Consider the following 23,893-nt stretch of genomic DNA (forward strand, 5'->3'; position numbering starts at 1 on the left):
TGGGTTGGATGCATCTTAGTGACTGTAAACTTCGTACTTCAACTGTAGTTCGAAATCCGTTTTCCTGCGTGGCAGAAGAGTTTATTAGCTCACCAAGAAAAGCCTAGCAACTCTTTGGGTCCCAAGCAATGTTACTCATCACCTGAGGATGATCGCCGAACCACCTCCGTTACAGAAAGAAAAAATACCAGACCATTAGGCTCGACATCCAACCTGGTCTCATAGACTAGACGTAATATAACATAGTAAACAGAAATCCGGGACACTCAAATTAGTATGATATTGTGATGGAAATGTTATACTTGTGCTTTTCTAATAACTAATTTCTGTTCATAAAAGTGACTGATTGAACAAATACTCAATTCTCAGTATCTACAATTTGGCAGTAGGCCCAGACCTTGTTTTGACAACAAATTGTATATAACAAGGTATTGAGATAAACTTTTGTTATTGACCAAATACTTATTTTCCACCATAATTTGCAAATAAAATCATTAAAAATCCTACAATGTGATTTTCTGGATTTTTTTTCTCTCATTTTGTCTGTCATAGTTGAAGTGTATCTATGATGATAATTACAGGCCTCTCTCATATTTTTAAGTCGGAGAACTTGCACAATTGGTGGCTGACTAAATACTTTTTTGCCCCACTGTACATCAATCACATTTCGCTGATGTATCAAACAACCCCAGAGTCATTGTAGGTATGTGGTATGTTTAATAGAATGATGGAAGCCCAGCGGTGTAGCTACTAGTTAATATAATGATGGAAGCCCAGCGGTGTAGCTACTAGTTAATAGAATGATGGAAGCCCAGCGGTGTAGCTACTAGTTAATAGAATGATGGAAGCCCATAGGTGTAGCTACTAGTTAATAGAATGATGGAAGCCCAGCGGTGTAGCTACTAGTTAATAGAATGATGGAAGCCCAGCGGTGTAGCTACTAGTTAATATAATGATGGAAGCCCAGCGGTGTAGCTACTAGTTAATATAATGATGGAAGCCCAGCGGTGTAGCTACTAGTTAATAGAATGATGTAAGCCCAGCGGTGTAGCTACTAGTTAATAGAATGATGTAAGCCCAGCGGTGTAGCTACTAGTTAATATAATGATGGAAGCCCAGCGGTGTAGCTACTAGTTAATAGAATGATGGAAGCCCAGCGGTGTAGCTACTAGTTAATAGAATGATGGAAGCCCAGCGGTGTAGCTACTAGTTAATAGAATGATGGAAGCCCAGCGGTGTAGCTACTAGTTAATAGAATGATGGAAGCCCAGCGGTGTAGCTACTAGTTATAGAATTAATAGAATGATGGAAGCCCAGCGGTGTAGCTACTAGTTAATATAATGATGGAAGCCCAGCGGTGTAGCTACTAGTTAATAGAATGATGGAAGCCCAGCGGTGTAGCTACTAGTTAATATAATGATGGAAGCCCAGCGGTGTAGCTACTAGTTAATAGAATGATGGAAGCCCATAGGTGTAGCTACTAGTTAATATAATGATGGAAGCCCAGCGGTGTAGCTACTAGTTAATAGAATGATGGAAGCCCAGCGGTGTAGCTACTAGTTAATAGAATGATGGAAGCCCAGCGGTGTAGCTACTAGTTAATAGAATGATGGAAGCCCAGCGGTGTAGCTACTAGTTAATAGAATGATGTAAGCCCAGCGGTGTAGCTACTAGTTAATAGAATGATGGAAGCCCAGGGGTGTAGCTACTAGTTAATAGAATGATGGAAGCCCATAGGTGTAGCTACTAGTTAATAGAATGATGGAAGCCCAGCGGTGTAGCTACTAGTTAATAGAATGATGGAAGCCCAGCGGTGTAGCTACTAGTTAATAGAATGATGGAAGCCCAGCGGTGTAGCTACTAGTTAATAGAATGATGGAAGCCCATAGGTGTAGCTACTAGTTAATAGAATGATGGAAGCCCAGCGGTGTAGCTACTAGTTAATAGAATGATGGAAGCCCAGCGGTGTAGCTACTAGTTAATAGAATGATGGAAGCCCAGCGGTGTAGCTACTAGTTAATAGAATGATGGAAGCCCATAGGTGTAGCTACTAGTTAATAGAATGATGGAAGCCCAGCGGTGTAGCTACTAGTTAATAGAATGATGGAAGCACAGCGGTGTAGCTACTAGTTAATAGAATGATGGAAGCCCATAGGTGTAGCTACTAGTTAATAGAATGATGGAAGCCCAGCGGTGTAGCTACTAGTTAATAGAATGATGGAAGCCCAGCGGTGTAGCTACTAGTTAATAGAATGATGGAAGCCCAACGGTGTAGCTACTAGTTCCTCTCTGAGTCTGACACAGTACTGTTCCTCTACTGTAAATACATCTCCGGATTTGTCAAAGGAAGTTTGTTGTATCCAGAAAAAGGGGAATGTTTGAGGTTTGCTCGTCCCTTTGGTAGTTGATCTATCTGCTGTGGAATATGTTAGTGAAACATATCTAAGATGTTTCTCACACTGTGGGTACGTCCCAAATTGCATCAAATTCTCTATATAGTGCACTGGTCAAAAGTAGTCTACTATATAGGGAAAAAGGTGCCATGTTGGACACAGCCTGTGCTCCTCAGCGGCCGTTTGAAGAAAACGTTTCATTTCCTTCCCTAATCAATGCAGGCTCATCCATATATATATATATATATATATATATATATATATATATATATATATATATATATAGAGAGAGAGAGAGAGAGAGAGAGAGAGAGAGAGAGAGTGTGTGTGAGAGAGAGAGAGACAGACAGAGAGAGAGAGAGGAACCTGGTACCTGCTACTGTACCTTTACCTTTCTCTTTAAGCTCTTTCTCTATCAGAGCTCAAAGCAATATGGAAATAGGTTTTTCACCTGTAATTGTCAATGTGGATCCTCAACGTTAGATATTTTGGCACAAATACAAATATAGAAAGTGTTAGTGAGTGTTCAAAGCTTGTGTCTGTCTGTCTATGTGTGTCCATGTCTGTCTCTGCAACTGACCTCCAGCATGCAAGGCCTCTCATCTCTTACAGTCTCTCTAAACCCTAGCCAGTTGCTCACAGGACATTCAATGTCATCAGAGAAAAATAGGTTCAGGCATAGGTTTTGTCTTATTGCCGATGTAGAGATGGCTTTAATCCATAGGAGGCTGTTGTGAATTGTGTTGCAGAGCAAACTCCAAAAAATGCTGCGTTAGAAAAATAACCATTTCGTTTTTTTTGTAACCCAGTGCTGGGTAAATATTGGACAGAACACACGCTGGGTTATTTTGACCCAGCCCGTTGGGTTGTGTGAATAATTTATGTTGGGTTGTTGGGATTACCCAAACACAGGTTAATTTAACCATCAGTTGGGTATTTTTTGCTTTCATGCTGTGTTGACCTAGCAGCTGGGTCTTTTTTAACGTAATCATTAGGTTATTTTCCTGAGTCTTGGCTTATTAGGGGTGTGCATTTCAGATAGTTCTTATTGGCCACCTGTGAGAGTAAATGTTATTACTGTTCATCATGTTAAGTTTTCATACTGCAAATTTGACTTTTCCCGAAACATTTTCGCATTTTACACACATCTAGAATTCTATGATTATTTTGTATGTGCTTTTAGGAAACTTATACACTCATGTAAGTGTCAGTAAAGTTAAAACAATGTCAATGTTCAACCTTAACATGTAATAACGATACAACACAACAGATGAACAGGAATGACATTTACTTTCACAGGTGTATTTTCGGAAAGCCTACTAAACTACCTACTAAACTACACCACCCTGCTTCTGATCTAACCCACTGGGTCATATCTCAATAACCCAGCACCCTTGCTCTTTTTAAAGAAAAAAACCCAACTAAGTGACCCAATGCCTGCAATCCAACAGTTGGGTCAACCTAACAACCCCCCTTACCGAAAATAACTGGCTTCTTAAAAACAGTTGTGGCAAACCTTCGGGAAATTTGCGGCAATCTCATATTTTCACATGCAAATGAGTTTTGTGGATAGCTGTTGCGGTAAATTTGTGGGAAAACATTCTGCTTGCTGCGAACTCTGTATGAATATGCAAATTAGGTCAGGTTTTTCGTTACTGTGTGTTATTAATTTTGAAATGTATCTACATAAACCAAAGCACATATGTGGTGGCAGGTAGCCTAGTTGTTAGAGCATTGGTTTAGTAACCAAAAGGTTGCAAGATCGAATCCCCCGAGCTGACAAGGTAAACATCTGTCATTCTGCCCCTGAACAAGGCATTTAACCCAGAGTTCCTAGGCCGTCATTAAAAATAAGAATTTGTACATAACTGAATTGCCTAGTTAAATAAAGGTTATATATATGAACTTAGTAAACATACTAAATGTAGTAAATATACTAAACAACATGTATTCAATGTCTTTCACAAATAAAACATTTATCCAATACAACTTGAAATCATCAGCATGGTAATGAAGAAAATAGCAAAGACTGGATATTTCCCAAATAAATTGTTTTATGTTGCTACTACATTTACATGGGAGAAATGTGAACACTATGTGGATGTTGACCTTAGGATGTTTAAAGATGTTTAAAGGGAAAACTACAGAATGATTTACATGAGCCAAGTGAAAACTGAGCTATAGATTTATTCCAATGGAAGTTTAAAAGAATTAACAACATTTTGAATAATTAAAACAGCATAAACTAAATCAAGCCCAGTTCAGAACTATAGAATTTTTGAGTGAAATTTGGAGATGGTAAAAGTCCTTTGTCCAAAGCTTGTTGAATGCGTGCACTGAAACAATCCGAAAACACAAAAACGAACAAAATTATTATACTGAAAAAAGTAATTAAAACAATCAACATTTTGGCATCTTAAAAGGTAGAACATTTTTTATGCCTAATATGGCAATTCATATTATTTTTCCTAAATTAATTATTGTTACTCTTAAAAAATGATGGGTTAAAAATAACCCAATATGTTTAATTTCAACCACCTCTGGGTCAATATTGGACAAACACAGCATTGTTTTAATTCAAACCAGCGGGTTTGGGTTGTGCTTCTAACGCAGTGCCTTTGGTTGAGCGCTTGACCCCACTGCTGGGTAAATTAGACTATATTGCTGTGTTAAAACAATCCAGTGTTGGGTTGTGTTATTTATGTCATCCTTGAGTTGTTTTCAGTCCTAACTTTAACCTCCTCTGCCATCCCAGCCCCTCACTTTCCTACACACACAATCAAGATGCAATGCTGAACTGAAAATGATTCATTTGTATTGCCTGCATTTCAGAACATGCATCGTTAGATAATTGTTCAAAAGGAACAAGAATATATACATGTTTTAAATAGAACATTGAAACAAAGCCCTATTGTCTAAATGTGTTATTTCACAAGATAAGATTTCATAAAATAGGATGGATTATGAAAATGTATTTATATTATATAATTAACCAAACAGTGCAAACATCAGACTAAAGCCTCAGTTGAACTTGATGTGCACACTCAGATTGTAATCTGAGAAAAACAAAGCTTGCATGCGTGTGACACTGTCTGATTTAAGTGGTATTAACACAGATCTGTCTATTAGACAGTGCCAGAGCTAATCAATAGATATTCACATTCACTGACACACTTCAGCTATCTTAGGTGACAGCACACACATACAGTTGAAGTAGGAAGTTTACATACACATTAGCCAAATACATTTAAACTCAGTTTAATCCTAGTAAAAATTCCCTGTCTTAGGTCAGTTAGGATCACCACTTTATTTAAAAAATGTGAAATGTCAGAATAATAGTAGAGAGAATGATTTCAGCTTTTATTTCTTTCATCACATTCCCAGTGGGTCAGAAGTACCAGAACGTGTTTCAGTAGGTTATCTCAAGGCAAACGAGCCACATACCGTACTGTAGGCGAAAAGCAGCCACAAATGCATTATTAAAAAAAAACTTAAAGTCAATTTAACAGAGCTATAGATAGTGCCTTAAGAGCATATTAGCATTGGAATGAGACACTCATGGCTCATCCATCCACTGATCTAATTATTCACAGGAACACAGCAGCCTGAGGACTGTGCTTCCTCCTGTCACTTCTCACACAACATACAAGAGCAGATACTCATGCACTATTGTTCAGTGGAAAAAAGAGACATGCTCGGAACCGTCTTACTGCAGAGGATTCTGTTCCTGGAAGGTGATACATCGTGGTCTGTAGAAATTCTAATTCTGGGGCACATAGTCTGAGAAAGTTGATATCAAACACATAATAGGACTTGAAGCACACATCCAGTGCCCCAAGCGGTGTACCTAGCTCCATTGCCGGTCCACTAATGGCTGTAAACACATGTGAGCAGTCCCCAAGAGTCACCTCCGCTTGATTCGCTCACCTCCGCCTGGTTAAGGTACTCAACCATGTTAGTCCTATCCTGTTAGATCATTTTATTTTAGAATATGATGACTTATGTAAATCACTGAGTTACACTGACAATGCCATCACACACCATTTCTGTTGTATATTTTATAGCAATTTACATCAATCAACACCCAATCCCTGCTTGATGCCTACATCTTCCATTCATTTTTGGCTGGGGCTCATAGGTTCCTTTTCACAACACTAACCACATTTCCATCCAATTGTTTCACGCAGATGAATTACCTGAAACATTAAAAAAAGTCACGACCGGGCTGATACAAACAATTTTCTAAATGCCTACAGACAATTTCTTGTAAAAAATGGTGGTGGAAACTACTTTATGCGCAAATATTGATATAATAACCATCATGTCGAAGCAAACGAGGAGTCACGCGATGATATGTTGTGTGTTCCTCACATTACGAGTCGGGAAAGCATGCAGTTTATTAAGCTACAGATTAAATAAATGATGATGAACTACACAGGGTGATGAAAGTGCAAGGTGATGAGCTTGATGCTCCTTTCTAATAAATATGAAGGGTCTTATTCTGGTGACATGATGATTGATGCTTGACTACCGTAATAATCTCATAATGTAGATCGCCTACCCCCGCTGTATGTGCAAGCTGTTTGCTAGAGCGCATGTGCGAAGACCTGAGTGGGCTCAGGTCTGATGATTTTGTGACAAAACCATCAGTAGTTGAAAATGCAATGGAAACCCATTTAACTTGTATGTTTTTATTCGGTACATAGGAATTTAACTGCAAAAGGGATTTTTATGTCCACTAAGCAGTGGTGTAAATACTTTAAAGTACTACTTAAGTAGTTGTTTTTGTTATCTGTACTTTACTTTACTATTTATATTTTTGACAACTTTTACTTTTACTTCACTACATTCCTAAAATATTGTACTTTTTACTCCATACATTGTCCCTGACAAGCAAAAGTACTCGTTACATTTGAAATGCTTAGCAGGACAGGAAAATAGTCAAATTCACGCACTTATCAAGAGAACATGTGATAATCCCTACTGCCTTTGGCTTGGCGGACTCACTAAGCACAAATTCATCTTTTGTAAATAATGTCTGAGTGTTGGAATGTGCCCCTGGCTGTCCGTACATTTTAAAAACAAGAAAATGGTGCCATCTGCTTTGCTTAACATAAGGAATTTTAAGTGATTTATGCTTTTACATTTACTTTTGATACTTAAGTATATTTTAGCAATTACATTTACTTTTGATACATAAGTATATTTAAAACCAAATACTTTTAGACTTCTACTCATGTAGTATTTTACTGTCTGACTTTCACTACTTGAGTAACATCCTATTGAGGTATCTATACTTTTACTCAAGTATGACAATTGGGTATTTTTTCCACCAATGCCACTACGTGATCACGCACAGCTTTTTATCCATTTGCCGGTAGGAAAATGTGCATATTGTTTTATGCAGATTTGAGACTATTTGAGATTTGAGACTAAAAATGTAACCCAATCTGTTCCAAATTGGATGGAAACATATGTAATGTCTTGGAGTGTGCAGTTATGCGTAACAGATTTTGTAATACTGTTTTTTTTCATTCAAGGTTTACAAATGCTATCTAATTTCCCCATTAATCTACCTATGCCTATCCACTATTTAAACTTACAGGTTGCAAGTCAATGAAGGACTTTCTGGTCTCAGAATCTAGGTCGGAATGTATCTGGAGAGAATAATGTTTAGTGAATTACTTGATTGTTTTAGGCTCAAAATGAATGAGCATCTGAGACATCACCAGCAGGGTCATTTGAAACTATACCCGCACTTTGAAGAGAAGATCTTGGGCCCCGATCCAGTTATCAATGAGTGTCCCCAAGCAGTCCGGATTTAAAGTGTAGAAGTCCTCAACAATCTGTAGTAAAGCAGACAATTTCTTTTTTTGTAATATTTTATTTTACTTTTAGTTTTTTGGAAGAGCAAAAACATACATTGATAAACACAATAGACAACTGAACATTTTCATATGACAAAAACAATAGACAACTTAGTTTGTACATACATATCCACAAACAATAGACAACTTAGTTTGTACATACATATCCACAAACATTAGACAACTTAGTTTGTACATACATATCCACAAACATTAGACAACTTAGTTTGTACATACATATCCACAAACAATAGACAACTTAGTTTGTACATACATATCCACAAACAATAGACAACTTAGTTTGTACATACATATCCACAAACAATAGACAACTTAGTTTGTACATACATATCCACAAACATTAGACAACTTAGTTTGTACATACATATCCACAAACATTAGACAACGTAGTTTGTACATACATATCCACAAACATTAGACAACGTAGTTTGTACATACATATCCACAAACATGAATGACATAACACTTTCTCAGATCCGTATGTTCCCACCGTATTCACACCCAATGCTGTTTCTAATGCTTGTGAGACTCTGTCTCATATGACTTCAAATTGTGTTATGTTGTAGCCAAACAAACAATTACTTTTTTCCATTGCAGTTAATCACTAGTCTGGCTAACTTCTAACTCAAAGTCCTCTTTACTTCAGAGTCTGGTATGGCTCTTTGATGTTGAGGGCACAATGTGTAGATAATGAAGGGGGCTGTGATTTGACTGCTTTGCTCCCCTCTGTGTCTTTCTCTCTCAAACACCCACAGCCACTGAGCGCCACCCCCTTCTATCACAATGGTTGGATTTTGAAACCAGAGGGGAAAAAAACTTTGAGAGCACCAATCAAACCCCGTTGCACAATTTATTAGAGAATATTGCATTAACAAACAGCCTCCTTTCCAGACCAGTGTGGTCACAGTTCATCCTGCTCTGCGAGTCACGTGGGTCGCGTCATCAGGCTAGTTAATCACAACAAACTGAATCAAATTCAATTCTAATATTTTTGTAAAAAATGTAACCCACCATTCCTGGACTATCCAGCAGACGAGGAAACTGTCAGACTATGTCGACTGTCTTGACCACATCCGGCCAGATGTTGTTTAGACACTTGCTCGTCTGGGCGGCCCTCTAACGTTTACAGAATATTCACAGCCTGTAAGGCTTGTTTGTTCTTCTTTAACGTCAGGTTATAGTTGAGTCGTCCAAAAGCAAGAATGCTTCCTGGGCCATCTCTTCCGTTGCAAAAAAAGGGTAGAAGGGATACCTAATCAGTTGCACAACTGATTGCATTAAACCGAAATGTTTAAAAAAGTATCCCACATTTAACCCAAACCCTCTAAAACAGAGTGGTGTAGGGGACTGACTTAATCTTCAGGTACCCGGGGAGCAGTTGTTGTTGGAGGTTTAACTGCCTCCTTGCTTCTCTGAAATTTGAACCAGCGACCTTTCCGTTGCTTGCCCGACGCTCTTAACCACTAGGCTTAACTGTTAGGGGGGAGATTTGAAGGGATAGTTTCACACACATTTCTAAATTAAATACTTTGAAGGAAGGGTTGATAAGCCAGGTCAATTGTTTCAACAAAGGCAAGGGAGTGAGGAAAGAGCTAAATGAATAGGGGTGGCAGTAGCTTAGAGATTAGAAAGGCATGCCGATATTAGAAACCCCGAGCTGCCTGCAGGAACTTTGCAGCGAGTGATCCATTAGCCAGAGAGTCACAGCAACAATATCTCTGTATACTACCTTCTGCTGTTGTGCCCTTGACAATGAATTTGACCCTTAAGCGCCCATGAGCTACTCCCAGGCTGTGATGTGTGTGTTGTGTGTCAGAATGGTCACTGTGACAGAATCTGTGCAAATGACCAATAAAGCAAATATGGTAACAGACCAGACTATTTATGGTAGCTGTTCATGTAATGTATCAAGTCCCAAAGTGGCTGCTGGGTTCTAAGACGCACCTGGTGAAGTTAAGTCTTTCAAGTTTCCATTAACATTGTACTATTGTTTATCGATGACAACGTGGAAGATGTAGATGCTGTTTCACACAGGGTCAATTAAACTATGTGTCGTCCCCACTCTCAAAAATACATTTCACAGTTTTACTTACCCTCAAACCTTGGAATCAAAGAGGCCAGAGTCCACTCATTCAGCATATCCTTTACAAAGCTGCCCATTCATTGGCCTTGACCTCTGCATTTAAGTACAGAAATAAATACATTTTTAGAAACATACACCACCGTTCAAAAGTTTGGGTCACTTAGAAATGTTCTTGAACATTTTTTTGGTCCATTAAAATAACATCAAATTGATCAGAAATACAGTGTAGACATTGTTAATGTTGTAAATGACTATTGTAGCTGGAAACGGCTGATTTTTAATGGAATATCTACTAAGGCGTACAGAGGCCCATTATCAGAAACCATCACTCCTGTGTTCCAATGCCACGTTGTGTTAGCTAATCCAAGTTCATCATTTTAAAAGGCTAATTGATCATTAGAAAACCCTTTTGCAATTATGTTAGCATAGCTGAAAACTGTTGTTCTGATTGAAGAAGCAATAAAACTGTCCTTTTTTAAAACTAGTTGAGTATCTGGAGCATCAGCGTTTGTGGGTTCGACTACAGGCTCAAGCCAGAAACAAAGCACTTTCTTCTGAAACTCGTCAATCTATTCTTGTTCTGAGAAATGAAGGCTATTTCATGTGAGAAATTGGCAAGAAACTGAAGATTTCGTACAACGCTGTGTACTACTCCCTTCACAGAACAGCGCAAATTGTCTCTAACCAGAATAGAAAGAGGAGTGGGAGGCCCCGGTGCACAACTGAGAAAGAGGACAAGTACATTAGAGTGTCTAGTTTGAGAAACAGACACCTCACATGTCCTCAACTGGCAGCTTCATTAAATAGTACCAGCAAAACACCAGTCTCAATGTCAACAGTGAATAGGTGACTCCAGGATGCTGACCTTCTAGGCAGAGTTGCAAAGAAAAAGCCATATCTCAGACTGGCCAATAAAAAGAAAAGATTAAGATGGGCAAAGAACACAGACACTGGACAGAGGAACTCTGCCTAGAAGGCCAGCATCAAATAGTAAAAAACTGAAAAACCCTTGAATGAGTTGGTGTGTCCTTTTGACTGGTACTGTATGCCAGACACACACTCCACGAACAAATCTCCTCTCCATTCACTGTACATCAATCTGATGTGCTCACCCATCCCGTTCATTTGTGTTCTCAGAAGGGATTAAACATCCCCAACTCTCCTGTAGACACACATTATATTCCGCTGAATAGACCCGAGAGAGGATAACAAAACAAGCCACTCTGTTTCCCTGTATGTCTGTTTAGCATCAGCGTGTCCCTGATGTTCTTTATTGGTTTGTGTGTGTGTTAATTCATTTATTATTGTATTCATTTGTCAGGTATGGAAAGGAGAATGCAGCACACAAATGAAATAAGAAAAATGTAGTTTAATGGAAGGAATAAAAGGTGTATGAAAGCAGACCTGCCTCTTTTACACAACATACATTGTTATGATGAAGAAAACAAGATTCATTTGCATGATGGTGGAAACACAGGATAATCATTCAGCTCTTTGCAGAGGAAATATATTCTGTAGATTTCAATCAGTGTTCTGAGTAATAGGATTGCAGGCAGAGGAGAAGAATGCGAGTAATAACCCAATACATTACTTTTACACTGCAGAATAACTTCTTCATCTTCTTTTTTTCTTCGTTCTCTTTTTCTTCTTTTTCTTCTTCTTCGTCAACCTCAATTTATTGAAATTCAAGTATGTTATGTCTTATCATATTAATGCAGACTATAGGCCAATCAGTTTGACAAATCTACTGTATTAATGAGTGGCCTCTCAGTAATATGTCTCATGTTAATGTTGTACAGGTGTTGTACAGGCACAGTAAACAGCAGACTGATGTTACTGACGCATTTGTTTCCTAGTGAAAAAACAGGGTAATCTTAAGGCACCGCTCATATGTGTAATGAGAACAACTCAATAGGAGAACTGTTGACTGTGTGGCCGTGAGCAGTCTCCTCTCTCTGCATGGGTCACAGAGAGGTGACAGAGAGGCGCACGCACACACACACACACCGTCTACGGGATTCTTGTCTTGGCAATCCCACTCATGGCTGATCAGCTCCTGTCCAGTGTTTCCATTTGACTTATCTGCAGCTATGGTCACTTAGCTTAGGGTGACATGACCAGGCACACAACTCACCTCACAAAGACCCACTGCTGATGACTATTCATCTATCTAGCCCTCCCTTCCCCACTACCCACAGGCTTATCTGTACTGGATGCATTCATGGGAAAGCAGCATTCCAGCCAACCCTTGAAGTTCAAGTATATACCTACAGTATTATATTCAATACCATATAATAATATAATATATCTAATGCTGTTTTGGTTGAGCTATGAAATAAAAACCTCAGAGAAATTGAAAAACGAATAAACCTCCCAATAAACAATGCCCCTTGCATTTGACTTTGGATTTGTGATGTGTTATCAATGACTTACTAGACATCGTTTGAGGAGTTATCTATTTGTCCTTTCAACGCAGGCCCTACTCTTCCTCCCAGACGACCCCTCTCTGCTTAGAACATTTCATCAGGCCATTAGGATCTAGATACAACACCCTGGATAGTGTTTGTTATCATACCAGTAATCAACCCAACCCGCTTCCTATTAGCCCAGGAACGACTGTTGGTCTTCTATCAGCATGGTTTGTACCTTTCCCATCATGGCTCTCATGGTGTCTACCTCGCCTGCTAAGATGGAGAGTTATTTGTTTCTTGTATGAAGCCTGCAGAGGATAATTGTATGCATGTGTGTCTGTCTCTCTGTATCTCTGTTCCCTGTGACAGTAATGTAGATATACTGATCTGCAGAAATAAGCCTGTCAGGAAGGAGAATAAAGAGAGGGAGATAAAAGCGAAAGAACATTCTACAATACAAAAACATTTTTAGGATAAATCGCCTGTCAAACCCCGCTTCTTTTTCACATGCATTCTCAGAGTTCTGTTTTGTTTGGGACAAGATGTATAGTGTATAATATTGTAATATGTATAATATATTCATTGAAAAGCACAGGCCAATCATAAATAACCATCTCCTTAGCCAACAAACACAGAGAGAGAATGCAAAAAATCATTCATTTATTTTCATTCATTTATTTGTACGAGGTGCAAATAAGAACCTTTTGCCAAGACATCCTCAAGGTCAAATCATGCATAGGTAATTTATTGCATTGTGTTATTTTAGTGAGCAGACACACACACACACACACACACACACACACCAGTTCTCATGCCCAGTGCATAGCAATTTCCCCATCAGAACCATTTCATACATTTTTGCAAACGGGTAGTTTAGTGTGATTTCCATAATTTTCTCATAGCTCTGCTAATACGCTTTCACACAGAATCTCAAATAAGCATGGGATTTTGCTGGATTTAAAAAGGGTTGGTAATAAAATCTTCTAGCTGGCTGCACTCCTCTCACAGTGTATCAGTTGTCTCACCCCGCTTCCTCTCGTAGTTCACTTCAACTTTTTATTTCAGGAGCCCTTATACAGTGTAAGTGAAGTAGCTTCTTTGATCTAGTCAGCGTCGCCAGCTTTAAATGGCTAAATGAGACATTTCTTAAAGACAGTTATATTCAGGGATGCAACGTAGGGTTCTACTAAGATGAGGCAAGTGGAATTAGAGTTTTTGAGGGCAAAGTTTGATACCTTATAAAAGATGACTTCATATGAAGGTTTTGTGTTCGCATGATCAGATCTCCTACTAACCAAAGCTGCTGCTGGTAGAGACAGTAATGAGATGGGAGCTGTCTGAAGCATTGTGTACCTCTTTCCAGAGTAGCACACACACACTAACACACAACATACACACACAATGTACACCACAATGTGGTTTTAATGGGGTACGTTGCATGTGCTTCAGAGTTGTTTTTCATCCATAATAAATAGAAACTCAACACTACAACAGAGCAGCATGCCAATTACAGTGTTGGGCCGGTACCAATAACCAGACCACCAGTGAATTCATGAAAGTTTAAACAGTTCTTATCTCTCCAGAACCCATGTCTCCGCTCATATCCTCTACGTCTCCACTTCAGATCAATATTTATACAACGCAGTTTTTTTCCTAAAAGGTGAAGGACATGTTTCTGTTTGTATCTGCACAAAGGATATTAGTGGGAAGATAGTAAACTAGTGTGAACTGAAGAGTTGCTGGTTCCAAGTAAATGAGACACTTTTCGGCTTTGAGTGTATCCAGCATGCACAGAGAATGGAGCACATTTCAAACTGTTATGTTCTGTGTACAATATTTCTATACTCTTTGAAAAAAGGGTTCCAAAACCTTTTTAATCTAAAGATCCCTTTTTGGAAGACAAAGGTTATTTGTAAGTCAAAGGGTTCTACTTAGAACCTTTAACATTCTAATAACCGCTTTTGAAAGACAGGATTGTTTGATGATTCTTTTAGCAAGAAGTGTTCTTAGGAAGGCAAGAATGGTTCTACACAGAACCAAATATCATATTTCCCAGCATGCTCTATTGCAGGGTGATTTTCAGAATTGTTTGTTTTAATATCTCTGTTTTTGCATGTTCATTGATTGGTTGATAGATTTTATGTTACACAAAGATAAATAACATATATATTTTTCTAAACTAATCCAATCTGTTAGTTAGACTTAGTGCACCTGTTACTGGTATGGTTGTTCCAGTTTAGATTATTGAGGTAGTCTCAGTATTCAATCTTCCCTACCCTGGCAGTCATTCTGAATGCAGGTTGATTAATATATCCACTTGTTGGATATCCTAACTCAAGCTGGATTCCAATAGGAATTACATGTCACTTTGCAAGCCATCATAATGTGACTTGCAGATCTGGACTGTAAACCAGAAGTTACCTAACACCACTGTGTCCGGTTATAACTAGTGATGGGAAACCAAAGCTTTCTGAAGGATTTCACCAAATTGTGCCGGAAAACAGTTTGTTACTAGGAGCTTCATTATCTGTTCACAAGTCACATTAGTGACATCTGCTGGTCACCAATAAATAGCAGTGATTATCAGATATGCTTTTTTCTCCACTGTTATCATCAAAACTCTGTGGCATAGCAGCAAGTTGTTGGCTTTAGTAGCCTATAATCAGTTGGATTACCACCCAAATTTGCATCTTCCTTAATGCTTCCTGTTTTTCCCTTCAAGTTTACTGTTTTTCAAAAACTATGGCAAACTGTTTTGCTGGTCAGCAATCAAGTTTTCAAGATACTGTGTGTAACTTTCAAAATACAGAAATCTTCCCTGTTTGATGCATTTTGCATCCTATGATGCAAAAGGCAGCATCATATACTGCAAAATACATCATACAGGGATGATTTCTGTATTTTGAAAGTTACACACAGCATCTTGAAAACTTGATTGCTGACAAGCAAAACATTTTGGGACTATGTCAACAATGGAGTAATGAAACAAATACCAAAATATAGTTTTGGGGTGGAATTTTCCTCTAAGACAGTAGCTCATACTATACTAAATAAAGCAAATGATTTGAACAACAGTGCAGAAAGAAAGTGTGGTTTCACAATTTTCTAGTCTGCCTTCAACAGGATTGGACCTCATACCCTCACATTCCTGATTGCCATAGTTCCATAGTTCCCTACCCTACCTGCTATAGTACACTACCGGTCAGGTCAAACTGTTGCTACAAAACACTAACTATATTTGTAAGTACGATGTCCAGTGGTCGTTGTTTGAAAACGGCTTAGAATCGAAGAACGCACTGGAACTACGGCGAAATCAGTGGGATCTCGCATTTTGCAACACGGTTTGAAACAGCACGGGATCAAACAATGCTTCAGAGGTCATGATGATGACGTTCTTCTGATAAAGGGAAACACGCATTGGCGCACTGCTTCAAAGTTAGCTGCTTAGGGATTTCAGCGCATGCCTCGGAGTCCCGGTATCAAGCGTAACATCACTAGGGCCCTCAAAGAAAGGCCTTATGATACTCTACATGTAATGAATTGCAAAAAATATTTTAATTTTAAAGGCTAATAAGGCTGGTGGAATCGTTCATACAGGATTCAACTGAAGAACAGTTAGATGATAAGTTAGTGGTCAGGTAGGTTAGTGGAGTCAGTTTCCCATGAAGTTAGAATGGTAGTGGTCTGGTAGGTTAGTGGAGTCAGTTTCCCATGAAGTTAGAATGGTAGTGGTCTGGTAGGTTAGTGGAGTCAGTTTCCCATGAAGTTAGAATGGTAATGGTCAGGTAGGTTAGTGGAGTCAGTTTCCCATGAAGTTAGAATGGTAGTGGTCAGGTAGGTTAGTGGAGTCAGTTTCCCATGAAGTTAGAATGGTAATGGTCAGGTAGGTTAGTGGAGTCAGTTTCCCATGACGTTAGAATGGTAATGGTCAGGTAGGTTAGTGGAGTCAGTTTCCCATGAAGTTAGAATGGTAGTGGTCAGGTAGGTTAGTGGAGTCAGTTTCCCATGAAGTTAGAATGGTAGTGGTCAGGTAGGTTAGTGGAGTCAGTTTCCCATGAAGTTCGAATGGTAGTGGTCAGGTAGGTTAGTGGAGTCAGTTTCCCATGAAGTTAGAATGGTAGTGGTCAGGTAGGTTAGTGGAGTTAGTTTCCCATGACGTTAGAATGGTAGTGGTCAGGTAGGTTAGTGGAGTTAGTTTCCCATGAAGTTAGAATGGTAGTGGTCAGGTAGGTTAGTGGAGTCAGTTTCCCATGAAGTTAGAATGGTAGTGGTCAGGTAGGTTAGTGGAGTCAGTTTCCCATGAAGTTAGAATGGTAGTGGTCAGGTAGGTTAGTGGAGTTAGTTTCCCATGAAGTTAGAATGGTAATGGTCAGGTAGGTTAGTGGAGTCAGTTCCCCATGAAGTTAGAATGGTAATGGTCAGGTAGGTTAGTGGAGTCAGTTTCCCATGACGTTAGAATGGTAGTGGTCATGTAGGTTAGTGGAGTCAGTTTCCCATGAAGTTAGAATGGTAGTGGTCAGGTAGGTTAGTGGAGTCAGTTTCCCATGAAGTTAGAATGGTAATGGTCAGGTAGGTTAGTGGAGTCAGTTTCCCATGACGTTAGAATGGTAGTGGTCAGGTAGGTTAGTGGAGTCAGTTTCCCATGACGTTAGAATGGTAGTGGTCAGGTAGGTTAGTGGAGTCAGTTTCCCATGAAGTTAGAATGGTAGTGGTCAGGTAGGTTAGTGGAGTCAGTTTCCCATGAAGTTAGAATGGTAGTGGTCAGGTAGGTTAGTGGAGTCAGTTTCCCATGAAGTTAGAATGGTAATGGTCAGGTAGGTTAGTGGAGTCAGTTTCCCATGAAGTTAGAATGGTAGTGGTCAGGTAGGTTAGTGGAGTCAGTTTCCCATGAAGTTAGAATGGTAATGGTCAGGTAGGTTAGTGGTAGTCTGGGTGCCAGCATTTTTCTGCTCCTCTTGACAACATGGCTATTCCTTATGACAAATCCTTAAGGATTTGGAAAATAAGCAGAAACAGACTGGCACACACACACCAAGTGGCTCAGGATGAGTTGCAGTATATATATATTTGACGGTGTTTAAGATTTCAGAGAACAGAAATGAGTATTTGATGTGTGATCTGTAATGAATGAGTCATGGTCATCAATCTTTAATAGCCTATAAAGTGAGATTTATGTATCTTAAACCTAGTAACACTATTCAATGAATTACAATGACCGATGTGCTCTATTCAAAAACATTGTCTCCATCCCAAATGACACCTTATTCCTTATAGAGTGCACTAATTCTCACCAAGTCCCATAGGGTAGTCGTGCATTTAATACTGAATAGGGTGCCATTTGGGGCGCAGGCTGAAATATAATGACTGTGTCCTATTCAGAAACATTATTTGCGTGATGTTGTTCTAGAAACAGTCATGATGTACTAGCTAAATCACTTGATGATGTATAAGCTAGTAAATAAAATAATTTGTTGCGTGAGAATTAGATGAAAGAAAAAAGCTTTTTTCCTAGCCAGCTGTCAAACGAACGTTTTCACAGGTAAATTGAAATGCAATGTGGTGAGAATGATTTCAATATCATTATGTAATGACTGAGTCTAACACATTTTAGGGTTTTAGGGAAACCCATCTCCCTCTTTATCTTATATCTCTCTCTCCCTCCCTCATTCTTTTTCTCTCCATGTCTCTGTCCTTCTTTCTCTCTCAATCTCCTCCAACAGTACTCTCTCTCTGTCATTCTCTCCCTCCATCTGCTCCCTCTCCCTTTCTCTCTCTCCCTCTGCTCCCTCTCCCTTTCTCTCTCTCCCTCCCTCCCTCTCTCTCTTTGTTCAGTACAGGTAGACTGTTGTTGTGTGTGTGCGTTGAGCGTAGGTGGGTGTGTGTGTGCATTGAGTGTTGTTGTGTGTGTGCGTCGAGCGTAGTTGTGTGTTTGCATTGAGCTTAGGTGGCTGTGTGCGTCGAGCGTAGTTGTGAGTGTGTCGAGCGTAGGTGTGTGTGTGCGCGTCAAGTGTAGTTGTGTGTGTGTGTGTGTGTGTGTGTGTGTGTGTGTCGAGCGTAGGTGGGTGTGTGCGTCGAGCGTAGGTGTGTGTGTGCGTTGAGCGTAGGTGGGTGTGTGCGTCGAGCGTAGGTGGGTGCGTGCTTTGAGCGTAGGTGGGTGTTTGTGTGTGTCGAAAGTAGGTGGGTGTGTGTGTGTGTCGAAAGTAGGTGGGTGTGTGTGTGTGTCGAAAGTAGGTGGGCGTGTGGGTCAAACATAGGTGGGTGTGTACGTCGAGCGTAGGTGGGTGTGTGTGTTTGCATTTGTTTCCCCGTTTGTCCATCCATGCATATTCTTCTTCTGCAGTCTGGCTACAGCCCAGACTGGAGCACATAACATAGGATGATTGACAGCCACCCACATTGCTATGCACAGGCCACAGGAGCGGAGGAGAGCAAAGCCAGAGATATGAATATTTGAATAGATAGTATGAAACTTGTAATTGATTGTCTATCTGCACTGCCATTGCATTAACTGAGTAAATGGTTGCATCCCAAATTGAACCCTATGCCCTATATTGTGCACTACTTTTGACCAGAGCCCTGTGGGGGAGCCCTATATAGGAAAGAGGGAGCCATCTGGGATGAAACCACTGTATTCATTTTAGGCAAAACTCACCCATTGTCCTAATGTGAAGACACATACTCCTATCTTGTCGTATTTCCTGACAATAATATGATAGAGGAAGCATAAAGAGCAGATTTTCTAAAGAGCCTTCAGATTCAAGCAGGTGGAATCAGCTCTGTACAGAATGGAACAATGGTTGTACTTATCTCTTCAAATGTTTCACTGCAGAATTCCCACATCCTGGGCACTCGTGGGGCTAGTTCTGCTGAGTGTGAATTGCACTCGCTGTACTGATGAAATGATAGTGGAGCTAAAGTGAACTGAAGGATGCTCTGTCTGTTATAGAGGCGTCTCAACGACAAGAGAGTTGCTGGTTCAAGTCCCATGTCAGATGAGAATGTGTGGTGTGTGTATGTGTCTCTGTTAGATTGGGTTGAAATAAAAAAGTCACTTTTCTGTTTTCTGTAAAATAACAACTAACTAAAGTATTCTTCTTATGTCCTCTCTTCTGTTCCTTATCTTCTTCTGTCCTCTCTTCTGTTCCTTATCTTCTTCTGTCCTCTCTTCTGTTCCTTATCTTCTTATGTCCTCTCTTCTGTTCCTTATCTTCTTATGTCCTCTCTTCTGTTCCTTATCTTCTTATGTCCTCTCTTCTGTTCCTTATCTTCTTCTGTCCTCTCTTCTGTTCCTTATCTTCTTCTGTCCTCTCTTCTGTTCCTTATCTTCTTATGTCCTCTCTTCTGTTCCTTATCTTCTTCTGTCTCCTCTCTTCTGTTCCTTATCTTCTTATGTCCTCTCTTCTGTTCCTTATCTTCTTATGTCTTCTCCTTATGTTCTTCTATCTTCTTCTGTCCTCTCTTCTGTTCCTTATCTTCTTATGTCCTCTCTTCTGTTCCTTATCTTCTTCTTCTGTTCCTTATCCTCTCTTCTGTCCTCTCTTCTGTTCCTTATCTTCTTATGTCCTCTCTTCTGTTCCTTATCTTCTTATGTCCTCTCTTCTGTTCCTTATCTTCTTCTGTCCTCTTCTTCTGTTCTCTTATCTTCTTATGTCCTCTCTTCTGTTCCTTATCTTCTTATGTCCTCTCTTCTGTTCCTTATCTTCTTCTGTCCTCTCTTCTGTTCCTTATCTTCTTCTGTCCTCTCTTCTGTTCCTTATCTTCTTATGTCCTCTCTTCTGTTCCTTATCTTCTTATGTCCTCTCTGTTCCTTATCTTCTTCTGTCCTCTCTTCTTATCTTCTTCTGTCCTCTCTTCTGTTCCTTATCTTCTTCTGTCTTCTGTCTGTTCCTTATCTTCTTCTGTCCTCTCTTCTATTCTATCTTCTGTCCTCTCTTCTGTTCCTTATCTTCTTATGTCTCTTCTGTTCCATATCTAGTGTGCTAGCTAATATTTCTCTTCTGTCCTCTCTTCTCTTCCTTATCTTCTTATGTCTGTCCTCCATACTAGTGTGCTAGCTAATATTCTTCTTCTGTCTGTCCTCCATACTAGTGTGCTAGCTAATATTCTTCTTCTGTCCTCTCTTCTCTTCCTTATCTTCTTATGTCTGTCCTCCATACTAGTGTGCTAGCTAATATTCTTCTTCTGTCCTCTCTTCTCTTCCTTATCTTCTTCTGTCTGTCCTCCATACTAGTGTGCTAGCTAATATTATTCTTCTGTCTGTCCTCCATACTAGTGTGCTAGCTAATATTCTTCTTCTGTCTGTCCTCCATACTACTGTGCTAGCTAATATTCTTCTTCTGTCTGTCCTCCATACTAGTGTGCTAGTTAATATTCTTCTTCTGTCTGCTAATATTCTTCTTCTGTCTGTCCTCCATACTTATCTTCTTATGTCTGTCCTAATATTCTTCTTCTGTCCTCTCTTCTCTTCCTTATCTTCTTCTGTCTGTCCTCCATACTAGTGTGCTAGCTAATATTCTTCTTCTGTCTGTCCTCCATACTACTGTGCTAGCTAATATTCTTCTTCTGTCTGTCCTCCATACTAGTGTGCTAGTTAATATTCTTCTTCTGTCCTCTCTTCTCTTCCTTATCTTCTTCTGTCTGTCCTCCATACTAGTGTGCTAGCTAATATTCTTATTATGTCTGTCCTCCATACTAGTGTGCTAGTTAATATTCTTCTTCTGTCTGTCCTCCATACTAGTGTGCTAGCTAATATTCTTCTTATGTCTGTCCTCCATACTAGTGTGCTAGTTAATATTCTTCTTCTGTCTGTCCTCCATACTAGTGTGCTAGTTAATATTCTTCTTATGTCTGTCCCCCATACTAGTGTGCTAGCTAATATTCTTATTATGTCTGTCCTCCATACTAGTGTGCTAGTTAATATTCTTATTATGTCTGTCCTCCATACTAGTGTGCTAGCTAATATTCGTATTATGTCTGTCCTCCATACTAGTGTGCTAGTTAATATTCTTCTTCTGTCTGTCCTCCATACTAGTGTGCTAGTTAATATTCTTCTTCTGTCTGTCCTCCATACTAGTGTGCTAGTTAATATTCTTCTTCTGTCTGTCCTCCATACTAGTGTGCTAGCTAATATTCTTATTATGTCTGTCCTCCATACTAGTGTGCTAGCTAATATTCTTCTTCTTTCTGCCCTCTTCTCCCAGATGTGATCCACACTGTGGGCCCTGTGGCCAGGGGACATGTGGGTGAAACTGAGACCAAGGACCTGACAGCCTGCTACCAGAACTCACTGGAGCTGGTCAAAGGGTTCGGACTGCGCTCTGTGGTGAGTACACACTAAGGGTGTACGATGGGAACTAAAATTCATATCACAATATTTTCCACTGATGATAACGATATAATATCACGATATACTGTGTGTGTATATACATATATATATATATATATATATATATATATATATATATATATATATATATATATATATATATTTGCATTTTATGAGCCCTTCAAAGTTAATAAATGACAAAATATTGCTTGTAACCTTATAGAAACAGAAAGGGGATATTGCACATCACGGTAAACCTGTGCAAACATGAAACATAAACAAAGGTATAGGAGTTTAATTAAAAAAATAGTTAAGGTACTCATGATGTAATTAAAAATATAAATTCCTGCCAAATATAAGAAGTGCAGAGTCTGAATTCAAGTTGTAAACCTTTTCAAAGTAACTTCTTCAAGTATTAAGCAGACAGTCTGTGTGTTTCTCAGTTTAACAATTCGCTGCCTCCTTCTTCACAAGTTCCATGCCAGGAACACCAGCTTATTGACAGTTTCTGGCGTCAAAGTTTCCCTGTGGCATGTGACCACATTGTCCCAGTGCTAAATGCTCTCTCAGAGGGACAACTTGTGGCAGTGATGCAGAAGTATTTATTTACCAGACAACTCACTTGTGGGAAGGTGGATGTGTGAACTCGCCACAACTCCAAAGGATCAGCCTGACAGCCTGATCAGACTGTAGCTGTCCAGCTATTGCTAGATGACCTGTCTCGGGGTTCTTAAGGCAGGTGCACTACTGGTTTTCTTAAAGAAGCTCCTATGGGACTTACACTCACGGCCGGATGTGATACAGCCTGGATTTGAACCAGGGACTGTAGTGACGCCTCTTGCACTGAGATGCAGCGCCCTAGAGCGCTGCGCCCCTCAGCAGTCCATCGTCTTTTAGTCCAGTATCTTTCATTCTAGCAGTCCAGTGTCTTTCAGTCCAGCAGTCCAGCGTCTTTCAGTCCAGCATCTTTCAGTCCAGCAGTCCAGCATCTTTCAGTCCAGCAATCCAGCGTCTTTCAGTCCAACAGTCCAGCATCTTCCAGTCCAGCAGTCCAGTGTCTTTAAGTACATCAGTTCAGCATCTTTCAGTCTAGCAATCCAGTGTCTTTAAGTCCATCAGTCCAGCGTCTTTCAGTCCAGCGTCTTTCAGTCTAGCAGTCCAGCATATTTCAGTTCAGCATATTTCAGTCCAGCTGTCCAGCATCTTTCAGTCCCGCAGTCCAGCATATTTCAGTCCAGCAATCCACCATCCTTCAGTCCAGCAGTTCAGCGTCTTTCAGTCCAGCATCTTTCAGTCCAGCATCTTTCAGTCCCGCAGTCCAGCATCTTTCAGTCCAGCAGTCCTTCAGTCCATCGTCCTTCAGTCCAGCATTTTTCAGTCCAGCAGGCCAGCGACTTTCAGTCCAGCATCTTTCAGTCCAGCAGGCCAGCATCTTTCAGTCCAGCGTCTTTCAGTCCAGCATCTTTCAGTTCAGCAGTCCAGCATATTTTAGTCCAGCATCTTTCAGTCTGGCGTATTTCAGTCCAGCAGTCCAGCGTCTTTCAGTCCAGCATCTTTCAGTTCAGCAGTCTAGCATCTTTCAGTCCAGCAGTCCAGCGTCTTTCAGTCCAGCAGTCCAGTGTATTTCAGTCTGGCGTCTTTCAGCCCGTTCGTCTTTCAGACCAACAGTCCAGCATCTTTCAGTCTGGCGTCTTTCAGTCCAGCAGTCCATCGTCTTTTAGTCCAACAGTCCAGCGTCTTTCAGTTCAACAGTCCAGCGTCTTTCAGTCCAGCGGTCCAGCGTCATTCAGTCC

General features: G+C 39.9%; 1 protein-coding gene across 1 annotated transcript in view; it reads left to right on the top strand.

Moving 5' to 3' along the window:
• macrod2 (mono-ADP ribosylhydrolase 2) overlaps positions 1-23,893 on the top strand; it is a 1,232,546-nt gene that overhangs the window by 823,508 nt on the left and 385,145 nt on the right. Inside the window, exon 6 of the mRNA XM_029640037.2 lies at positions 21,976-22,097. Within this exon, the coding sequence (XP_029495897.1) occupies positions 21,976-22,097 (122 nt within the window). The remainder of the gene's footprint in view (positions 1-21,975; positions 22,098-23,893) is intronic.

Source organism: Oncorhynchus nerka, linkage group LG28, assembly GCF_034236695.1.
Source record: "Oncorhynchus nerka isolate Pitt River linkage group LG28, Oner_Uvic_2.0, whole genome shotgun sequence".
Taxonomy (NCBI): domain Eukaryota; kingdom Metazoa; phylum Chordata; class Actinopteri; order Salmoniformes; family Salmonidae; genus Oncorhynchus; species Oncorhynchus nerka.